The sequence below is a fragment of the Telmatherina bonti genome, assembly GCF_933228915.1.
Source record: "Telmatherina bonti genome assembly, chromosome: 21".
In the NCBI taxonomy this organism is placed as follows: Eukaryota; Metazoa; Chordata; class Actinopteri; order Atheriniformes; family Telmatherinidae; genus Telmatherina; species Telmatherina bonti.
This window is the reverse complement of record NC_136630.1, coordinates 33,561,737-33,587,669: the sequence shown is the minus strand read 5'-3', so window position 1 is coordinate 33,587,669 and position 25,933 is coordinate 33,561,737. Positions and strand designations below refer to the sequence as shown.

At 44.4% G+C, this 25,933-nt stretch overlaps 2 protein-coding genes across 2 annotated transcripts in view; one reads left to right on the top strand and one right to left on the bottom strand.

The window, feature by feature from the left end:
• Positions 1 to 3,752, top strand: part of LOC306771499 (monocarboxylate transporter 12-B-like) — a gene marked incomplete at both ends in the record, with an annotated part of 47,618 nt that extends 43,866 nt beyond the window's left edge. Inside the window, 2 exons of the mRNA XM_079260665.1 lie at positions 139 to 398; positions 3,568 to 3,752. Of these exons, the coding sequence (XP_079116791.1) occupies positions 139 to 398; positions 3,568 to 3,752 (445 nt within the window). The remainder of the gene's footprint in view (positions 1 to 138; positions 399 to 3,567) is intronic.
• A 1,274-nt stretch (positions 3,753 to 5,026) lies between these two features.
• LOC306771498 (uncharacterized protein) overlaps positions 5,027 to 25,933 on the bottom strand; it is a gene marked incomplete at both ends in the record, with an annotated part of 143,796 nt that continues 122,889 nt past the window's right edge. The window contains 3 exons of the mRNA XM_079260664.1: positions 5,027 to 5,110; positions 5,183 to 5,319; positions 5,459 to 5,516. Coding sequence (XP_079116790.1) covers positions 5,027 to 5,110; positions 5,183 to 5,319; positions 5,459 to 5,516 — 279 coding nt within the window. The remainder of the gene's footprint in view (positions 5,111 to 5,182; positions 5,320 to 5,458; positions 5,517 to 25,933) is intronic.

Here is a 25,933-nt window from a genome sequence, read left to right as displayed (position 1 = left end):
GTCCAGCCAATCACAGCTGCAGGACTGATTATAAATCCGACTCACTCTTCTTACACGGACGTGTTTCCCACGTGTTCCATACATGTTGACCAACTGGACTCAGTCTGCTGTGAGAGATGACACTGGTCTGTCTTTCAGGTGTCTGAAGCCTCACCGTTTGTCCTGCTACATCCTGTCTTTGGTGATGGAGGGTCTCTGCTGCCTCTTCGTTCCACTCCTTCGATCCTTTGCGCTCCTCGTCCCATTCGCTATCCTCTACGGCTACTTTGATGGCGCTTATGTGGCTCTGATTCCCGTGGTGACATCAGACATCGTAGGAGCACCATACTTGTCCTCAGCACTGGGCATGGTCTACTTCCTGCATGCCATCCCATACCTGATCAGCCCACCAATTGGAGGTGAGATTAAGAAAAGAAAAAAACACAGCGATGACATCACAGTAAAGTCAGAGTAAACACTCTTCTGTGCAGATTGTGTGAAATGTTGGCTGCAGGTCAAGATGGTGTCAGTCCCAGAGTTCTCAAGACCTGCTCAGAACAACTATGTCCGATTCTCCAGCACCTTTTCAACACCAGTCTGAGACAAAATAGAGTCCCAGTGCTGTGGAAAACCTCCTGCCTTGTTCCAGTGCCTAAAAAAACACAACCAGCTGAACCAAGTGACTACAGACCAGTTGCCCTGACATCTCACATCATGAAAGTCCTGGAGAGACTCTTACTGGCTCACCTCAACAAGCAAGTAAACACCTTTCAGGACCCATTCCAGTTTGCATATCGTAATGGACTTGGGGTTGAAGATGCCATCATATACCTGCTCCAGAGAGCACACTCTCATCTGGACCATTCAGGCAGCACTCTGAGGGTCATGTTCTTTCATTTCTCAGTGCTTTTAATACCATTCAGCCTGCTTTGTTATGTGAGAAGCTCCATAAATTCCAGGTGGATACCTCCACAACCACCTGGATCTATGACTACCTCACAAACAGACCCCAGTTTGTGAGACTGAAAGGTTGTGTGTCTGAGATGGAGGTCAGCAGCACTGGTGCACCACAAGGAACTGTACTCTGGCCATTCCTCTTCACTCTGTACACCTCAGACTTCCAGTACAACTCTGAGTCCTGTCATCTGCAGAAATACTCTGATGACTCTGCAGTTGTGGGGTGTATCAGGGATGGACAAGAAGCAGAGTACAGAGAACTGGTCAGTCAGTTTGTTAAATGGTGCGGTGACAATCATCTCATATTAAATAGCAGCAAAATAAAAGAGATGATTGTTGACTTCAGGAGGAAGAAGAATAAACAAAGCACTGTTTCCATCCTGGGAGAGGAGGTGGAGGTGGTGGAGGAATACAAGTATCTTGGAGTTCAGCTGGACAACAAACTGGACTGGAAATGCAACACTGACTACATCTACAAGAAAGGTCAGAGCAGACTGTACTTCTTAAGGAAGCTGAGATGGTTTAACGTCTGCACCAAGATGTTGCATATCTTCTATAAGTCTGTTGTGGAGAGTGCAGTCAGCTTTGCAGCATCTGCTGGGGTAGTAGCATCAGAACCAGAGACTTGAAGAGAATCAACAAACTGATCCAGAAAGCTGCTTCTGTGCTTGGAGTAACTCTGGAGCCGCTGGAGCTGATTGTCCAAAGAAGAATGCTGCACAAGCTGATGAAGATGATGGAGGATTCTTCACACCCTCTCCACAACACAGTGATGAAACAACAAAGTGTGTTCAGTGAGAGGCTTCTTCAGGTCCGATGTAAGACTGAAAGATACAGAAGATCATTCCTGCCAGCAGCCATCAGCCTCCGGAACAAGACCTCCTCTAGTTATTATTATATACTGCAATATTTCCCTTTGGGGATTCATAAAATATTTTTCATTTCATCTTCAAGTTGTGTATGGGACTGTCTAAGCAGCCTCGCTCCCTGCAGCAGCTCACTTCGGAGCTTTAAGAGCACTTCCCACTAGAGCAGCTTCAGGGGTCGGCAACCCGCGGCTCCAGAGCGGCTCTTTAGCGCCGCCCTAGTGGCTCCCTGGAGCTTTTTCAAAAATGCTTAAAAAAAATGGAAAAAGATGCGGGAGGAAAATATATTTTTTTTTAATCTGGTTCTGTTGGAGGACAAACATGACACAAACATTCTTAACGTTTTCAAATGCTGTAAAAATGTGTAAAATAAATATTAAATTCCAACATTTCTGTCAAGAAAGATTTGCGTCATAGCCTGCGACACATGTAGCCTATCAGCAGGGCGGGATGCCAGGCAGGTGGCGTTGTAAACAAACCGGGGCTGTGTGATGGGACATGGATCCCAAAGGGAAAAAGAGAAAAATAACCGAGGAGAACAGAGGATTCAACGTTTCTTGGACCGAATCATTTGCATTCATTGCCAATGCGGAAGGATTGCCTGAATGCTTGCTCTGTAGCGAGAAGTTGTCAAATAACAAAAAGAGTCATGTGGAAAGACATTTCCGGGGAAAGCATGCTACATTTGCCAGTTGGGAGTGTGAGAAAAAGTGCCATTGCATTATTTCTGGAGAAATTAGAGAAGCACAAAAATAGATTTAAGTGGATTGCATCTCCAAACTCCACTACTGCTGCAAGTTTAGTCGATACCCGGGAGATAATAAAGCGTAGAAAACCGTTCGCAGATGGTGACTACATGAAGGAGTCAGTCATCAGCATATCAGGACACGCATTTCCAGACTTCAAAAACAAAACTGAGATAATACAGAAAATCAGAGACATGCACCTCTCCGCTAAGACAGTGAAGGAAAGGATCATTAAAATGGCGGCAACATCACCGATCAGCAAATCAAGGACATTAATTCAGCACAAGTTACATCTTACATGTTGAGAAGCTGACCAGTGATGTCCGACAACAGAAGTCACATTAAACGGGTAAGAACATCATCCTTCATAGACACAGACTGAGTAACAAAGTGGATGTTTTTATAAATGATTTCTGATTTTTGTCAGTATATATCTGGAGTGACAATTGGTAATGGTGCTCAGGTCGGAGGATAGCTGCGTTGGTTGCGTGTCTAAAGAGAAGAGGATGCTGCTGCGTTTTACCCTTGCACTGACTTGCTTGGCATTTGCACAGAAATCAAACTATTAATTTGATTTGATATACTTTCCCTTTTTAAAAGGCTGCTGGTTTATTTTTTATAAATGCAGGCAGCGTTTTATTGCGCTCTGTTTGTTGTCCAGATAAGGGGCACGTTATGCTCATTCCATTTTGTTTTTTTCGATAGGTGGGAATGTTTGGGTAGGAGGGACTGTCTCCTCACAGTTGGGGGGGTAATCTAATGACTCAGGGCCTGGCTGTTGGGTGAGGAACTAGTGCTGGCTGTCCCTGGGAGGGTGGCTGTGGGAGGCAGGGAGAAGCCTCTGGGTTGGCACCTGGTTGGGGGGGTTTTGCTCCACATTTCCAAACCTGCGGCTTATAATGAGGGACCTTGTTTTATAAAGCAGCTTTGTTCAGCACAACACACGAGCCAGGCCACCATGCAGGTACGATGATGGACAAGTTAAACAGAAACAGAAAGTTAACTCTCTTTTCCTGCAGGCTGGCTGGTTGACGTCACAGGAAGTTACAAATCTACCTTCCTCCTCAGTGGAGCCACCCTTCTGGGCAGTGCGCTCGTCGTTGCCGCCATAGCTGGGATTCGCCGCTGCCGCCAGCAGCTGACCGCCAAAAACAGGCTCCTCCCCTCAGCTTGCCTGGCCAACCAAACGGCATCAGCAAGATGAGGGTCGTCATCGGAAACAACCAATCAGATTCAACAAATGCAGCTGGAAGGCGGAGGTTGGCTGGAGAAGTGGTCAATCAAACTTCATAGGAAACTTTAAAAGCCACAAGTTTGACAAACTGAACCTTTGTTTCGGTCACATGATGAGTTAAACTGGTCAGTACAGAGTCACATGTAGGACAAAATACTGAAACTTTGCACCATCTGCTCAAGTTTTGCTTATGGGTTTTATTCCTGTCCTTTAGTTGATGTCCATAAAGTTATTTTTAAGTTTCTAGCCTTATTTTGTAGAATCACACCTTCCTGTTCAGTGAGCAGCAACTGCTCTTAGTTTGTTTTCCTGACCTGATCTTCATCATCATCAGGTGTTTTCTCCGTTTATTCATGTCTTGTGTTGCTTTACCCTGCTGTGACACTGCCTTTGTTTATGGACTAATAACTGTCTCATCCTGACATAACAGATTCACACTTTGAACAAACTAAAGACGGTTTCATGGTTTTTCATACGTTTACACGGCCGAATGCCGAAACTGATCATAACAGACTGTTTGCTCTCAGGTTAGCAGCTAATCCTAAGGCTGTTAGCTCTCAGGTTAGCAGCTAATGCTAAGGCTGTTAGCTCTCAGGTTAGCAGCTAATTCTAAGGCTGTTAGCTCTCAGGTTAGCAGCTAATGATAAGGCTGTTAGCTCTCAGGTTAGCAGCTAATGATAAGGCTGTTAGCTCTCAGGTTAGCAGCTAATGCTAAGGCTGTTAGCTCTCAGGTTAGCAAATGGTAGGGGAATAATGTTAAACTTTTCAGCTCCTCACCAAGCTGCAACCTGTCGACAGTGTTGATTGATCACTTAACAGCACACCAGGTTCTCTGCCAGTTGTATGATGGTGGCATAAAGGGGTCTTTTCACCAGTTCCTGGAGACCAAATGCCACACAGAGCCAGTCAGAGTAATTTCTGGTCCGTTTCTGTTTGCTTGTTTTGTACACTGAGGTTGCTTTTAAATGTGCTTTATAAACCAATGTGATTTTGCTCCATAGATTCAGCCTGAAGTTTAAAAAGTGGTAAACGGATACGTTCTACATGACAAAAATACAGGGTTCTGGTTCCAGACAACAGCTGTATCACGCTAGAAACGTGTTGCCGTTATAAATGCAGCACAGGAGGTGGAGATTGATGACTGGAAGCTTTTTATTGATCCCTGAAAGAAAGAAATGAAAATAAAAAATGTACAGATTCTACATCGGGTCCAGCCTATATCTGATGACGACGGTACGCTGATATCACTTCCTGCAGGTTTTAGATCGCAGCTGCCTCCTGATGATCAGGTGATCGCTCTCCTTCTCTTCTTCTGCGCCACCGAGCACCTAAAGAACGACGACACAAACATCAAAAGTCTGACAGTAATCCATGAACGTCCTTCATGAGACAAAACTCACAGAGTTCGGGGAGTCCAGCAGCGGCGACCAAACGCCGGACTTAAAAAGCTTTTTACGCCCTCGTCTGGGTTTGGTTGCTGTGGCAACGGTCTCCTTCTCGGCTGAATAACCGCCGACCAGATCCACCACAGTTTTAGCTGTGGAGAGAAAAAAACAGATTTCCCTTCAACTCTAGTCCCACCTGGCCCACAGCTCCCAGTCCCAAACGGCCCACAGCTCCCAGTCCCACCCGGCCCACAGCTCCCAGTCTGACCCAGACCTGGCGAGGAGACTCACTTTTAGGCAACATGTGGATCATCTCTCCAACCTTCTGCAGAGTGCCGTCCATCTTGTCCTAAGTAGAAGAAGAAGCAGCTTTCATTCACTTCCTGTTGACACGTGAAACGTCTCTGCTGCAGGAGGACCACATGTCTCATGTGGATACGAACACAAGTAACATGTGGATACAAACACGTGTAACATGTGGATACAAACACGTGTAACGTGGATATGAACACGTGTAACGTGGATATGAACGCGTGTGACGTGGATATGAACGCGTGTAACGTGGATATGAACGCGTGTAACGTGGATATGAACGCGTGTAACGTGGATATGAATGCGTGTAACATGTGGATATGAACGCGTGTAACATGTGGATATGAACGCGTGTAACATGTGGATATGAACGCGTGTAACGTGGATATGAACGCGTGTAACGTGGATATGAACGCGTGTAACATGTGGATAGGAACGCGTGTAACATGTGGATACAAACACGTGTAACGTGGATATGAACACGTGTAACATTTCGATATGAACACGTGTAACATTTCGATATGAACACGTGTAACGTGGATATGAACATGTGTAACGTGGATATGAACATGTGTAACGTGAATATGAACGCGTGTAACATGTGGACATGAACGCGTGTAACGTGGATTTGAACGCGTGTAACGTGGATATGAACGCGTGTAACGTGTGGATATGAACACGTGTAACGTGGATACAAACACGTGTAACACGTGGATACAAACACGTGTACACGTGGATACGAACACGTGTACACGTGGATACGAACACGTGTAACGTGGATACGAACACGTGTAACGTGGATACGAACATGTGTAACGTGGATATGAACGCGTGTGGCATGTGGATATGAACGCGTGTAACATGTGGATATGAACGCGTGTAACGTGGATATGAACGCGTGTAACGTGCATATGAACACGTGTAACGTGGATACAAACACGGTTAACGTGGATATGAATACGTGTAACATGTGGATACGAACACGTGTAACGTGGACATGAACGCGTGTAACATGTGGACATGAACGCGTGTAACGTGGATATGAACGCGTGTAACGTGGATATGAACGCGTGTAACGTGGATATGAACGCGTGTAACGTGGATATGAACGCGTGTGGCATGTGGATATGAACGCGTGTAACGTGGATATGAACGCGTGTGGCATGTGGATATGAACACGTGTAACGTGGATATGAACGCGTGTAACGTGGATACAAACACATGTAACATGGATATGAACGCGTGTGGCATGTGGATATGAACGCGTGTGACATGTGGATATGAACGCGTGTGACATGTGGATATGAACGCCTGTAACGTGGATATGAACGCGTGTAACGTGGATATGAACGCGTGTGGCATGTGGATATGAACGCGTGTGGCATGTGGATATGAACGCGTGTAACGTGGATATGAACACGTGTACATGTGGATACGAACACGTGTACATGTGGATATGAACGCGTGTAACGTGGATACAAACACGTGTAACGTGGATATGAACACGTGTAACATTTCGATATGAACACGTGTAACGTGGATATGAACGCGTGTAACATGTGGACATGAACGCGTGTAACGTGGATATGAACGCGTGTAACATGTGGACATGAACGCGTGTAACGTGGATATGAACGCGTGTGGCATGTGGATATGAACGCGTGTAACGTGGATATGAATACGTGTAACATGTGGATACGAACACGTGTAACGTGGATATGAACGCGTGTGGCATGTGGATATGAACGCGTGTAACGTGGATATGAACGCGTGTAACGTGGATATGAACGCGTGTAACGTGGATATGAACGCGTGTGACATGTGGATATGAACGCCTGTAACATGTGGATATGAACGCGTGTAACGTGGATACAAACACATGTAACATGGATAAGAACACGTGTAACATGTGGATACGAACACGTGTACATGTGGATACGAACACGTGTACATGTGGATATGAACGCGTGTAACGTGGATATGAATGCGTGTAACGTGGATATGAACGCGTGTAACGTGGATATGAATGCGTGTAACGTGAATATGAACGCGTGTAACATGTGGACATGAACGCGTGTAACGTGGATATGAATGCGTGTAACGTGGATATGAACGCGTGTAACGTGGATATGAACGCGTGTAACATGTGGATACGAACGCGTGTAACATGTGGATACGAACACGTGTAACGTGGATATGAACACGTGTAACATTTCGATATGAACACGTGTAACGTGGATATGAACATGTGTAACGTGGATATGAACATGTGTAACGTGAATATGAACGCGTGTAACATGTGGACATGAACGCGTGTAACGTGGATATGAACGCGTGTAACGTGGATATGAACGCGTGTGGCATGTGGATATGAACGCGTGTAACGTGGATATGAACGCGTGTAACGTGGATATGAACACGTGTAACGTGGATACAAACACGGTTAACGTGGATATGAATACGTGTAACATGTGGATACGAACACGTGTAACGTGGACATGAACGCGTGTAACATGTGGATACGAACACGTGTACATGTGGATATGAACGCGTGTAACGTGGATACAAACACGTGTAACGTGGATATGAATACGTGTAACGTGGATATGAACACGTGTAACGTGGATATGAACGCGTGTAACGTGGATATGAACGCGTGTAACGTGGATATGAATGCGTGTAACATGTGGATATGAACGTGTGTAACGTGGATATGAACATGTGTAACGTGAATATGAACACGTGTAACGTGGACATGAACACATGTAACATGTGGATATGAACGCGTGTAACGTGGATACAAACACATGTAACGTGGATAAGAACACGTGTAACATGTGGATACGAACACGTGTACATGTGGATACGAACACGTGTACATGTGGATATGAACGCGTGTAACGTGGATATGAATGCGTGTAACGTGGATATGAACACGTGTAACATTTCGATATGAACACGTGTAACGTGGATATGAACATGTGTAACGTGGATATGAACATGTGTAACGTGAATATGAACGCGTGTAACATGTGGACATGAACGCGTGTAACATGTGGATACGAACACGTGTAACGTGGATATGAATACGTGTAACATTTCGATATGAACACGTGTAACGTGGATATGAACATGTGTAACGTGGATATGAACATGTGTAACGTGAATATGAACGCGTGTAACATGTGGACATGAACATGTGTAACGTGGATATGAACATGTGTAACGTGAATATGAACGCGTGTAACGTGGATACGAACGCGTGTAACGTGGATACGAACACGTGTAACGTGGATATGAACACGTGTAACATTTCGATATGAACACGTGTAACGTGGATATGAACATGTGTAACGTGGATATGAACATGTGTAACGTGAATATGAACGCGTGTAACATGTGGACATGAACGCGTGTAACGTGGATATGAACGCGTGTAACGTGGATATGAACGCGTGTGGCATGTGGATATGAACGCGTGTAACGTGGATATGAACGCGTGTAACGTGGATATGAACACGTGTAACGTGGATACAAACACGGTTAACGTGGATATGAATACGTGTAAAATGTGGATACGAACACGTGTAACGTGGACATGAACGCGTGTAACATGTGGATACGAACACGTGTACATGTGGATATGAACGCGTGTAACGTGGATACAAACACGTGTAACGTGGATATGAATACGTGTAACGTGGATATGAACACGTGTAACGTGGATATGAACGCGTGTAACGTGGATATGAACGCGTGTAACGTGGATATGAATGCGTGTAACATGTGGATATGAACGTGTGTAACGTGGATATGAACATGTGTAACATGTGAATATGAACACGTGTAACGTGGACATGAACACATGTAACATGTGGATATGAACGCGTGTAACGTGGATAAGAACACATGTAACGTGGATAAGAACACGTGTAACATGTGGATACGAACACGTGTACATGTGGATACGAACACGTGTACATGTGGATACGAACACGTGTACATGTGGATACTAACACGGTTAACGTGGATACGAACACGGTTAACGTGGATATGAACACGTGTAACGTGGATATGAACGCGTGTAACCTGGATATGAATGCGTGTAACGTGGATATGAACGCGTGTAACGTGGATATGAATGCGTGTAACGTGGATATGAACGCGTGTAACGTGGATATGAATGCGTGTAACGTGAATATGAACGCGTGTAACATGTGGACATGAACGCGTGTAACGTGGATTTGAACGCGTGTAACGTGGATATGAACGCGTGTAACGTGTGGATATGAACACGTGTACATGTGGATACGAACACGTGTACATGTGGATATGAACGCGTGTAACGTGGATACAAACACGTGTAACGTGGATATGAATACGTGTAACGTGGATATGAACACGTGTAACGTGGATATGAACGCATGTAACGTGGATATGAACGCGTGTAACGTGGATATGAACGCGTGTAACGTGGATATGAACGCGTGTAACATGTGGATATGAACACGTGTACATGTGGATACGAACACGTGTACATGTGGATATGAACGCGTGTAACGTGGATACAAACACGTGTAACGTGGATATGAATACGTGTAACGTGGATATGAACACGTGTAACGTGGATATGAACGCATGTAACGTGGATATGAACGCGTGTAACGTGGATATGAACGCGTGTAACGTGGATATGAACGCGTGTAACATGTGGATACGAACACGGTTAACGTGGATATGAACACGTGTAACGTGGATATGAACACGTGTAACATTTCGATATAAACACGTGTAACGTGGATATGAACATGTGTAACATGTGAATATGAACACGTGTAACGTGGACATGAACACATGTAACATGTGGATATGAACGCGTGTAACGTGGATATGAACGCGTGTAACGTGGATAAGAACACGTGTAACATGTGGATACGAACACGTGTACATGTGGATACGAACACGTGTACATGTGGATACGAACACGTGTACATGTGGATACGAACACGGTTAACGTGGATATGAACACGTGTAACGTGGATATGAATACGTGTAACGTGGATATGAATACGAACACGTGTAACGTGGACATGAACGCGTGTAACATGTGGACATGAACGCGTGTAACGTGGATATGAACGCGTGTGGCATGTGGATATGAACGCGTGTAACGTGGATATGAACGCGTGTGGCATGTGGATATGAACGCGTGTAACGTGGATATGAACGCGTGTGGCATGTGGATATGAACGCGTGTAACGTGGATATGAACGCGTGTGGCATGTGGATATGAACGCGTGTGGCATGTGGATATGAACGCGTGTAACGTGGATATGAACGCGTGTGACATGTGGATATGAACGCGTGTGACATGTGGATATGAACGCCTGTAACGTGGATATGAACGCGTGTAACGTGGATACAAACACATGTAACGTGGATAAGAACACGTGAAACATGTGGATACGAACACGTGTACATGTGGATACGAACACGTGTACATGTGGATATGAACGCGTGTAACGTGGATACAAACACGTGTAACGTGGATATGAACACGTGTAACGTGGATATGAACGCGTGTAACATGTGGACATGAACGCGTGTAACGTGGATATGAACGCGTGTGGCATGTGGATATGAACGCGTGTAACGTGGATATGAATACGTGTAACATGTGGATACGAACACGTGTAACGTGGATATGAACGCGTGTAACGTGGATATGAACGCGTGTAACGTGGATATGAATGCGTGTAACGTGAATATGAACGCGTGTAACATGTGGACATGAACGCGTGTAACGTGGATATGAATGCGTGTAACGTGGATATGAACGCGTGTAACGTGGATATGAACGCGTGTAACATGTGGATACGAACGCGTGTAACATGTGGATACGAACACGTGTAACGTGGATATGAACACGTGTAACATTTCGATATGAACACGTGTAACGTGGATATGAACATGTGTAACGTGGATATGAACATGTGTAACGTGAATATGAACGCGTGTAACATGTGGACATGAACGCGTGTAACGTGGATATGAACGCGTGTAACGTGGATATGAACGCGTGTGGCATGTGGATATGAACGCGTGTAACGTGGATATGAACGCGTGTAACGTGGATATGAACACGTGTAACGTGGATACAAACACGGTTAACGTGGATATGAATACGTGTAACATGTGGATACGAACACGTGTAACGTGGACATGAACGCGTGTAACATGTGGATACGAACACGTGTACATGTGGATATGAACGCGTGTAACGTGGATACAAACACGTGTAACGTGGATATGAATACGTGTAACGTGGATATGAACACGTGTAACGTGGATATGAACGCGTGTAACGTGGATATGAACGCGTGTAACGTGGATATGAATGCGTGTAACATGTGGATATGAACGTGTGTAACGTGGATATGAACATGTGTAACGTGAATATGAACACGTGTAACGTGGACATGAACACATGTAACATGTGGATATGAACGCGTGTAACGTGGATACAAACACATGTAACGTGGATAAGAACACGTGTAACATGTGGATACGAACACGTGTACATGTGGATACGAACACGTGTACATGTGGATATGAACGCGTGTAACGTGGATATGAATGCGTGTAACGTGGATATGAACACGTGTAACATTTCGATATGAACACGTGTAACGTGGATATGAACATGTGTAACGTGGATATGAACATGTGTAACGTGAATATGAACGCGTGTAACATGTGGACATGAACGCGTGTAACATGTGGATACGAACACGTGTAACGTGGATATGAATACGTGTAACATTTCGATATGAACACGTGTAACGTGGATATGAACATGTGTAACGTGGATATGAACATGTGTAACGTGAATATGAACGCGTGTAACATGTGGACATGAACATGTGTAACGTGGATATGAACATGTGTAACGTGAATATGAACGCGTGTAACGTGGATACGAACGCGTGTAACGTGGATACGAACACGTGTAACGTGGATATGAACACGTGTAACATTTCGATATGAACACGTGTAACGTGGATATGAACATGTGTAACGTGGATATGAACATGTGTAACGTGAATATGAACGCGTGTAACATGTGGACATGAACGCGTGTAACGTGGATATGAACGCGTGTAACGTGGATATGAACGCGTGTGGCATGTGGATATGAACGCGTGTAACGTGGATATGAACGCGTGTAACGTGGATATGAACACGTGTAACGTGGATACAAACACGGTTAACGTGGATATGAATACGTGTAAAATGTGGATACGAACACGTGTAACGTGGACATGAACGCGTGTAACATGTGGATACGAACACGTGTACATGTGGATATGAACGCGTGTAACGTGGATACAAACACGTGTAACGTGGATATGAATACGTGTAACGTGGATATGAACACGTGTAACGTGGATATGAACGCGTGTAACGTGGATATGAACGCGTGTAACGTGGATATGAATGCGTGTAACATGTGGATATGAACGTGTGTAACGTGGATATGAACATGTGTAACATGTGAATATGAACACGTGTAACGTGGACATGAACACATGTAACATGTGGATATGAACGCGTGTAACGTGGATAAGAACACATGTAACGTGGATAAGAACACGTGTAACATGTGGATACGAACACGTGTACATGTGGATACGAACACGTGTACATGTGGATACGAACACGTGTACATGTGGATACTAACACGGTTAACGTGGATACGAACACGGTTAACGTGGATATGAACACGTGTAACGTGGATATGAACGCGTGTAACCTGGATATGAATGCGTGTAACGTGGATATGAACGCGTGTAACGTGGATATGAATGCGTGTAACGTGGATATGAACGCGTGTAACGTGGATATGAATGCGTGTAACGTGAATATGAACGCGTGTAACATGTGGACATGAACGCGTGTAACGTGGATTTGAACGCGTGTAACGTGGATATGAACGCGTGTAACGTGTGGATATGAACACGTGTACATGTGGATACGAACACGTGTACATGTGGATATGAACGCGTGTAACGTGGATACAAACACGTGTAACGTGGATATGAATACGTGTAACGTGGATATGAACACGTGTAACGTGGATATGAACGCATGTAACGTGGATATGAACGCGTGTAACGTGGATATGAACGCGTGTAACGTGGATATGAACGCGTGTAACATGTGGATATGAACACGTGTACATGTGGATACGAACACGTGTACATGTGGATATGAACGCGTGTAACGTGGATACAAACACGTGTAACGTGGATATGAATACGTGTAACGTGGATATGAACACGTGTAACGTGGATATGAACGCATGTAACGTGGATATGAACGCGTGTAACGTGGATATGAACGCGTGTAACGTGGATATGAACGCGTGTAACATGTGGATACGAACACGGTTAACGTGGATATGAACACGTGTAACGTGGATATGAACACGTGTAACATTTCGATATAAACACGTGTAACGTGGATATGAACATGTGTAACATGTGAATATGAACACGTGTAACGTGGACATGAACACATGTAACATGTGGATATGAACGCGTGTAACGTGGATATGAACGCGTGTAACGTGGATAAGAACACGTGTAACATGTGGATACGAACACGTGTACATGTGGATACGAACACGTGTACATGTGGATACGAACACGGTTAACGTGGATATGAACACGTGTAACGTGGATATGAATACGTGTAACGTGGATATGAATACGAACACGTGTAACGTGGACATGAACGCGTGTAACATGTGGACATGAACGCGTGTAACGTGGATATGAACGCGTGTGGCATGTGGATATGAACGCGTGTAACGTGGATATGAACGCGTGTGGCATGTGGATATGAACGCGTGTAACGTGGATATGAACGCGTGTGGCATGTGGATATGAACGCGTGTAACGTGGATATGAACGCGTGTGGCATGTGGATATGAACGCGTGTGGCATGTGGATATGAACGCGTGTAACGTGGATATGAACGCGTGTGACATGTGGATATGAACGCCTGTAACGTGGATATGAACGCGTGTAACGTGGATACAAACACATGTAACGTGGATAAGAACACGTGAAACATGTGGATACGAACACGTGTACATGTGGATACGAACACGTGTACATGTGGATATGAACGCGTGTAACGTGGATACAAACACGTGTAACGTGGATATGAACACGTGTAACGTGGATATGAACGCGTGTAACATGTGGACATGAACGCGTGTAACGTGGATATGAACGCGTGTGGCATGTGGATATGAACGCGTGTAACGTGGATATGAATACGTGTAACATGTGGATACGAACACGTGTAACGTGGATATGAACGCGTGTGGCATGTGGATATGAACGCGTGTAACGTGGATATGAACGCGTGTAACGTGGATATGAACGCGTGTAACGTGGATATGAACGCGTGTGACATGTGGATATGAACGCCTGTAACATGTGGATATGAACGCGTGTAACGTGGATACAAACACATGTAACATGGATAAGAACACGTGTAACATGTGGATACGAACACGTGTACATGTGGATACGAACGCGTGTAACGTGGATATGAATGCGTGTAACGTGGATATGAACGCGTGTAACGTGGATATGAATGCGTGTAACGTGAATATGAACGCGTGTAACATGTGGACATGAACGCGTGTAACGTGGATTTGAACGCGTGTAACGTGGATATGAACGCGTGTAACGTGTGGATATGAACACGTGTACATGTGGATACGAACACGTGTACATGTGGATATGAACGCGTGTAACGTGGATACAAACACGTGTAACGTGGATATGAATACGTGTAACGTGGATATGAACACGTGTAACGTGGATATGAACGCATGTAACGTGGATATGAACGCGTGTAACGTGGATATGAACGCGTGTAACGTGGATATGAACGCGTGTAACATGTGGATACGAACACGGTTAACGTGGATATGAACACGTGTAACGTGGATATGAACACGTGTAACATTTCGATATAAACACGTGTAACGTGGATATGAACATGTGTAACATGTGGATACGAACACGTGTACCGTGGACATGAACACATGTAACATGTGGATACGAACACGTGTACATGTGGATACTAACACATGTAACGTGGATAAGAACACGTGTAACATGTGGATACGAACACGTGTACATGTGGATACGAACACGTGTACATGTGGATACGAACACGTGTACATGTGGATACGAACACGGTTAACGTGGATATGAACACGTGTAACGTGGATATGAATACGTGTAACGTGGATATGAATACGTGTAACATATGGATACGAACACGTGTAACGTGGACATGAACGCGTGTAACATGTGGACATGAACGCGTGTAACGTGGATATGAACGCGTGTGGCATGTGGATATGAACGCGTGTAACGTGGATATGAACGCGTGTGGCATGTGGATATGAACGCGTGTAACGTGGATATGAACGCGTGTGGCATGTGGATATGAACGCGTGTAACGTGGATATGAATACGTGTAACATGTGGATACGAACACGTGTAACGTGGATATGAACGCGTGTGGCATGTGGATATGAACGCGTGTAACGTGGATATGAACGCGTGTGGCATGTGGATATGAACGCGTGTAACGTGGATATGAACGCGTGTAACATGTGGATACGAACACGTGTACATGTGGATATGAACGCGTGTAACGTGGATACAAACACGTGTAACGTGGATATGAACACGTGTAACGTGGATACGAACACGTGTAACGTGGATATGAATACGTGTAACGTGGATATGAACACGTGTAACGTGGATATGAACACGTGTAACGTGGATATGAACACGTGTAACATTTCGATATAAACACGTGTAACGTGGATATGAACATGTGTAACATGTGAATATGAACACGTGTAACGTGGACATGAACACATGTAACATGTGGATATGAACGCGTGTAACGTGGATAAGAACACATGTAACGTGGATACGAACACGTGTAACATGTGGATACGAACACGTGTACATGTGGATACGAACACGTGTACATGTGGATACGAACACGTGTACATGTGGATACGAACACGTGTACATGTGGATACGAACACGGTTAACGTGGATATGAACACGTGTAACATGTGGATATGAACACGTGTAACGTGGACATGAACGCGTGTAACATGTGGACATGAACGCGTGTAACGTGGATATGAACGCGTGTGACATGTGGATATGAACGCGTGTAACGTGGATATGAACGCGTGTAACGTGGATATGAACGCGTGTAACGTGGATATGAATGCGTGTAACATGTGGATATGAACGTGTGTAACGTGGATATGAACATGTGTAACGTGAATATGAACACGTGTAACGTGGACATGAACACATGTAACATGTGGATATGAACGCGTGTAACGTGGATACAAACACATGTAACGTGGAAAAGAACACGTGTAACATGTGGATACGAACACGTGTACATGTGGATACGAACACGTGTACATGTGGATATGAACGCGTGTAACGTGGATATGAATGCGTGTAACGTGGATATGAACACGTGTAACATTTCGATATGAACACGTGTAACGTGGATATGAACATGTGTAACGTGGATATGAACATGTGTAACGTGAATATGAACGCGTGTAACATGTGGACATGAACGCGTGTAACATGTGGATACGAACACGTGTAACGTGGATATGAATACGTGTAACATTTCGATATGAACACGTGTAACGTGGATATGAACATGTGTAACGTGGATATGAACATGTGTAACGTGAATATGAACGCGTGTAACATGTGGACATGAACATGTGTAACGTGGATATGAACATGTGTAACGTGAATATGAACGCGTGTAACGTGGATACGAACGCGTGTAACATGTGGATACGAACACGTGTAACGTGGATATGAACACGTGTAACATTTCGATATGAACACGTGTAACGTGGATATGAACATGTGTAACGTGGATATGAACATGTGTAACGTGAATATGAACGCGTGTAACATGTGGACATGAACGCGTGTAACGTGGATATGAACGCGTGTAACGTGGATATGAACGCGTGTGGCATGTGGATATGAACGCGTGTAACGTGAATATGAACGCGTGTAACGTGGATATGAACGCGTGTAACGTGGATATGAACACGTGTAACGTGGATACAAACACGGTTAACGTGGATATGAATACGTGTAACATGTGGATACGAACACGTGTAACGTGGACATGAACGCGTGTAACATGTGGATACGAACACGTGTACATGTGGATATGAACGCGTGTAACGTGGATACAAACACGTGTAACGTGGATATGAATACGTGTAACGTGGATATGAACACGTGTAACGTGGATATGAACGCGTGTAACGTGGATATGAACGCGTGTAACGTGGATATGAATGCGTGTAACATGTGGATATGAACGTGTGTAACGTGGATATGAACATGTGTAACATGTGAATATGAACACGTGTAACGTGGACATGAACACATGTAACATGTGGATATGAACGCGTGTAACGTGGATAAGAACACATGTAACGTGGATAAGAACACGTGTAACATGTGGATACGAACACGTGTACATGTGGATACGAACACGTGTACATGTGGATACGAACACGTGTACATGTGGATACTAACACGGTTAACGTGGATACGAACACGGTTAACGTGGATATGAACACATGTAACGTGGATATGAACGCGTGTAACCTGGATATGAATGCGTGTAACGTGGATATGAACGCGTGTAACGTGGATATGAATGCGTGTAACGTGGATATGAACGCGTGTAACGTGGATATGAATGCGTGTAACGTGAATATGAACGCGTGTAACATGTGGAAATGAACGCGTGTAACGTGGATTTGAACGCGTGTAACGTGGATATGAACGCGTGTAACGTGTGGATATGAACACGTGTACATGTGGATACGAACACGTGTACATGTGGATATGAACGCGTGTAACGTGGATACAAACACGTGTAACGTGGATATGAATACGTGTAACGTGGATATGAACACGTGTAACGTGGATATGAACGCGTGTAACGTGGATATGAACGCGTGTAACGTGGATATGAACGCGTGTAACGTGAATATGAACGTGTGTAACATGTGGATATGAACACGTGTACATGTGGATACGAACACGTGTACATGTGGATATGAACGCGTGAAACGTGGATACAAACACGTGTAACGTGGATATGAATACGTGTAACGTGGATATGAACACGTGTAACGTGGATATGAACGCATGTAACGTGGATATGAACGCGTGTAACGTGGATATGAACGCGTGTAACGTGGATATGAACGCGTGTAACATGTGGATACGAACACGGTTAACGTGGATATGAACACGTGTAACGTGGATATGAACACGTGTAACATTTCGATATAAACACGTGTAACGTGGATATGAACATGTGTAACATGTGAATATGAACACGTGTAACGTGGACATGAACACATGTAACATGTGGATATGAACGCGTGTAACGTGGATAAGAACACATGTAACGTGGATAAGAACACGTGTAACATGTGGATACGAACACGTGTACATGTGGATACGAACACGTGTACATGTGGATACGAACACGTGTACATGTGGATACGAACACGGTTAACGTGGATATGAACACGTGTAACGTGGATATGAATACGTGTAACGTGGATATGAATACGTGTAACATATGGATACGAACACGTGTAACGTGGACATGAACGCGTGTAACATGTGGACATGAACGCGTGTAACGTGGATATGAACGCGTGTGGCATGTGGATATGAACGCGTGTAACGTGGATATGAACGCGTGTGGCATGTGGATATGAACGCGTGTAACGTGGATATGAAAGCGTGTGGCATGTGGATATGAACGCGTGTAACGTGGATATGAACGCGTGTGGCATGTGGATATGAACGCGTGTGGCATGTGGATATGAACGCGTGTAACGTGGATATGAACGCGTGTGACATGTGGATATGAACGCGTGTGACATGTGGATATGAACGCCTGTAACATGTGGATATGAACGCGTGTAACGTGGATACAAACACATGTAACGTGGATAAGAACACGTGAAACATGTGGATACGAACACGTGTACATGTGGATACGAACACGTGTACATGTGGATATGAACGCGTGTAACGTGGATACAAACACGTGTAACGTGGATATGAACACGTGTAACGTGGATATGAACGCGTGTAACATGTGGACATGAACGCGTGTAACGTGGATATGAACGCGTGTGGCATGTGGATATGAACGCGTGTAACGTGGATATGAATACGTGTAACATGTGGATACGAACACGTGTAACGTGGATATGAACGCGTGTGGCATGTGGATATGAACGCGTGTAACGTGGATATGAACGCGTGTAACGTGGATATGAACGCGTGTAACGTGGATATGAACGCGTGTGACATGTGGATATGAACGCCTGTAACATGTGGATATGAACGCGTGTAACGTGGATACAAACACATGTAACATGGATAAGAACACGTGTACATGTGGATACGAACACGTGTACATGTGGATATGAACGCGTGTAACGTGGATATGAATGCGTGTAACGTGGATATGAACGCGTGTAACGTGGATATGAATGCGTGTAACGTGAATATGAACGCGTGTAACATGTGGACATGAACGCGTGTAACGTGGATTTGAACGCGTGTAACGTGGATATGAACGCGTGTAACGTGGATATGAACGCGTGTAACGTGTGGATATGAACACGTGTACATGTGGATACGAACACGTGTACATGTGGATATGAACGCGTGTAACGTGGATACAAACACGTGTAACGTGGATACGAATACATGTAACGTGGATATGAACACGTGTAACGTGGATATGAACGCATGTAACGTGGATATGAACGCGTGTAACGTGGATATGAACGCGTGTAACGTGGATATGAACGCGTGTAACATGTGGATACGAACACGGTTAACGTGGATATGAACACGTGTAACGTGGATATGAACACGTGTAACATTTCGATATAAACACGTGTAACGTGGATATGAACACGTGTAACATGTGGATACGAACACGTGTACCGTGGACATGAACACATGTAACATGTGGATACGAACACGTGTACATGTGGATACTAACACATGTAACGTGGATAAGAACACGTGTAACATGTGGATACGAACACGTGTACATGTGGATACGAACACGTGTACATGTGGATACGAACACGTGTACATGTGGATACGAACACGGTTAACGTGGATATGAACACGTGTAACGTGGATATGAATACGTGTAACGTGGATATGAATACGTGTAACATATGGATACGAACACGTGTAACGTGGACATGAACGCGTGTAACATGTGGACATGAACGCGTGTAACGTGGATATGAACGCGTGTGGCATGTGGATATGAACGCGTGTAACGTGGATATGAACGCGTGTAACGTGGATATGAACGCGTGTGGCATGTGGATATGAACGCGTGTAACGTGGATATGAACGCGTGTGGCATGTGGATATGAACGCGTGTAACGTGGATATGAATACGTGTAACATGTGGATACGAACATGTGTAACGTGGATATGAACGCGTGTGGCATGTGGATATGAACGCGTGTAACGTGGATATGAACGCGTGTGGCATGTGGATATGAACGCGTGTAACGTGGATATGAACGCGTGTAACATGTGGATACGAACACGTGTACATGTGGATATGAACGCGTGTAACGTGGATACAAACACGTGTAACGTGGATATGAATACGTGTAACGTGGATATGAACACGTGTAACGTGGATATGAACACGTGTAACATTTCGATATAAACACGTGTAACGTGGATATGAACATGTGTAACATGTGAATATGAACACGTGTAACGTGGACATGAACACATGTAACATGTGGATATGAACGCGTGTAACGTGGATAAGAACACATGTAACGTGGATACGAACACGTGTAACATGTGGATACGAACACGTGTACATGTGGATACGAACACGTGTACATGTGGATACGAACACGTGTACATGTGGATACGAACACGTGTACATGTGGATACGAACACGGTTAACGTGGATATGAACACGTGTAACATGTGGATATGAACACGTGTAACGTGGACATGAACGCGTGTAACATGTGGACATGAACGCGTGTAACGTGGATATGAACGCGTGTGACATGTGGATATGAACGCGTGTAACGTGGATATGAACGCGTGTAACGTGGATATGAACGCGTGTAACGTGGATATGAACGCGTGTGGCATGTGGATATGAACGCGTGTAACGTGGATATGAACGCGTGTAACGTGGATATGAACGCGTGTAACGTGGATATGAACGCGTGTAACGTGGATATTAACGCGTGTAACGTGGATATGAACGCGTGTAACGTGGATAAAAACACATGTAACGTGGATAAGAACACGTGTAACATGTGGATACGAACACGTGTACATGTGGATACGAACACGTGTACATGTGGATATGAACGCGTGTAACGTGGATACAAACACGTGTAACGTGGATATGAATACGTGTAACGTGGATATGAACACGTGTAACGTGGATATGAACGCGTGTAACGTGGATATGAACGCGTGTAACATGTGGATATGAACGCGTGTAACGTGGATATGAACGCGTGTAACGTGTGGATATGAACACGTGTACATGTGGATACGAACACGTGTACATGTGGATATGAACGCGTGTAACGTGGATACAAACACGTGTAACGTGGATATGAATACGTGTAACGTGGATATGAACACGTGTAACGTGGATATGAACGCATGTAACGTGGATATGAACGCGTGTAACGTGGATATGAACGCGTGTAACGTGGATATGAACGCGTGTAACATGTGGATACGAACACGGTTAACGTGGATATGAACACGTGTAACGTGGATATGAACACGTGTAACATTTCGATATAAACACGTGTAACGTGGATATGAACATGTGTAACATGTGAATACGAACACGTGTAACGTGGATATGAACGCGTGTGGCATGTGGATATGAACGCGTGTAACGTGGATATGAACGCGTGTGGCATGTGGATATGAACGCGTGTAACGTGGATATGAACGCGTGTAACATGTGGATACGAACACGTGTACATGTGGATATGAACGCGTGTAACGTGGATACAAACACGTGTAACGTGGATATGAATACGTGTAACGTGGATATGAACACGTGTAACGTGGATATGAACACGTGTAACGTGGATATGAACACGTGTAACATTTCGATATAAACACGTGTAACGTGGATATGAACATGTGTAACATGTGAATATGAACACGTGTAACGTGGACATGAACACATGTAACATGTGGATATGAACGCGTGTAACGTGGATAAGAACACATGTAACGTGGATAAGAACACGTGTAACATGTGGATACGAACACGTGTACATGTGGATACGAACACGTGTACATGTGGATACGAACACGTGTACATGTGGATACGAACACGTGTACATGTGGATACGAACACGGTTAACGTGGATATGAACACGTGTAACGTGGATATGAATACGTGTAACGTGGATATGAATACGTGTAACATGTGGATATGAACACGTGTAACGTGGACATGAACGCGTGTAACATGTGGACATGAACGCGTGTAACGTGGATATGAACGCGTGTGACATGTGGATATGAACGCGTGTAACGTGGATATGAACGCGTGTGGCATGTGGATATGAACGCGTGTAACGTGGATATGAACGCGTGTGGCATGTGGATATGAACGCGTGTAACGTGGATATGAACGCGTGTGGCATGTGGATATGAACGCGTGTAACGTGGATATGAACGCGTGTAACGTGGATATGAACGCGTGTAACGTGGATATGAACGCGTGTAACGTGGATATGAACGCGTGTAACGTGGATATTAACGCGTGTAACGTGGATATGAACGCGTGTAACGTGGATAAAAACACATGTAACGTGGATAAGAACACGTGTAACATGTGGATACGAACACGTGTACATGTGGATACGAACACGTGTACATGTGGATATGAACGCGTGTAACGTGGATACAAACACGTGTAACGTGGATATGAATACGTGTAACGTGGATATGAACACGTGTAACGTGGATATGAACGCGTGTAACGTGGATATGAACGCGTGTAACGTGGATACAAACACATGTAACGTGGATAAGAACACGTGTAACATGTGGATACGAACACGTGTACATGTGGATACGAACACGTGTACATGTGGATATGAACGCGTGTAACGTGGATATGAATGCGTGTAACGTGGATATGAACACGTGTAACATTTCGATATGAACACGTGTAACGTGGATATGAACATGTGTAACGTGGATATGAACATGTGTAACGTGAATATGAACGCGTGTAACATGTGGACATGAACGCGTGTAACATGTGGATACGAACACGTGTAACGTGGATATCAACACGTGTAACATTTCGATATGAACACGTGTAACGTGGATATGAACATGTGTAACGTGGATATGAACATGTGTAACGTGAATATGAACGCGTGTAACATGTGGACATGAACATGTGTAACGTGGATATGAACATGTGTAACGTGAATATGAACGCGTGTAACATGTGGATACGAACGCGTGTAACATGTGGATACGAACACGTGTAACATTTCGATATGAACACGTGTAACGTGGATATGAACATGTGTAACGTGGATATGAACATGTGTAACGTGAATATGAACGCGTGTAACATGTGGACATGAACGCGTGTAACGTGGATATGAACGCGTGTAACGTGGATATGAACGCGTGTGGCATGTGGATATGAACGCGTGTAACGTGGATATGAACGCGTGTAACGTGGATATGAACACGTGTAACGTGGATATGAACACGTGTAACGTGGATACAAACACGGTTAACGTGGATATGAATACGTGTAACATGTGGATACGAACACGTGTAACGTGGACATGAACGCGTGTAACATGTGGATACGAACACGTGTACATGTGGATATGAACGCGTGTAACGTGGATACAAACACGTGTAACGTGGATATGAATACGTGTAACGTGGATATGAACATGTGTAACATGTGAATATGAACACGTGTAACGTGGACATGAACACATGTAACATGTGGATATGAACGCGTGTAACGTGGATAAGAACACATGTAACGTGGATAAGAACACGTGTAACATGTGGATACGAACACGTGTACATGTGGATACGAACACGTGTACATGTGGATACGAACACGTGTACATGTGGATACGAACACGTGTACATGTGGATACGAACACGGTTAACGTGGATATGAACACGTGTAACGTGGATATGAATACGTGTAACGTGGATATGAATACGTGTAACATGTGGATACGAACACGTGTAACGTGGACATGAACGCGTGTAACGTGGATATGAACGCGTGTAACGTGGATATGAACGCGTGTGGCATGTGGATATGAACGCGTGTAACGTGGATATGAACGCGTGTAACATGTGGACATGAACGCGTGTAACGTGGATATGAACGCGTGTGGCATGTGGATATGAACGCGTGTGGCATGTGGATATGAACGCGTGTAACGTGGATATGAACGCGTGTAACGTGGATATGAACGCGTGTAACGTGGATATGAACGCGTGTAACGTGAATATGAACGTGTGTAACATGTGGATACGAACACGTGTAACGTGGACATGAACGCGTGTAACATGTGGATACGAACACGTGTACATGTGGATATGAACGCGTGTAACGTGGATACAAACACGTGTAACGTGGATATGAATACGTGTAACGTGGATATGAACACGTGTAACGTGGATATGAACGCGTGTAACGTGGATATGAACGCGTGTAACGTGGATATGAATGCGTGTAACATGTGGATATGAACGTGTGTAACGTGGATATGAACATGTGTAACATGTGAATATGAACACGTGTAACGTGGACATGAACACATGTAACATGTGGATATGAACGCGTGTAACGTGGATAAGAACACATGTAACGTGGATAAGAACACGTGTAACATGTGGATACGAACACGTGTACATGTGGATACGAACACGTGTACATGTGGATACGAACACGTGTACATGTGGATACTAACACGGTTAACGTGGATACGAACACGGTTAACGTGGATATGAACACATGTAACGTGGATATGAACGCGTGTAACCTGGATATGAATGCGTGTAACGTGGATATGAACGCGTGTAACGTGGATATGAATGCGTGTAACGTGGATATGAACGCGTGTAACGTGGATATGAATGCGTGTAACGTGAATATGAACGCGTGTAACATGTGGAAATGAACGCGTGTAAC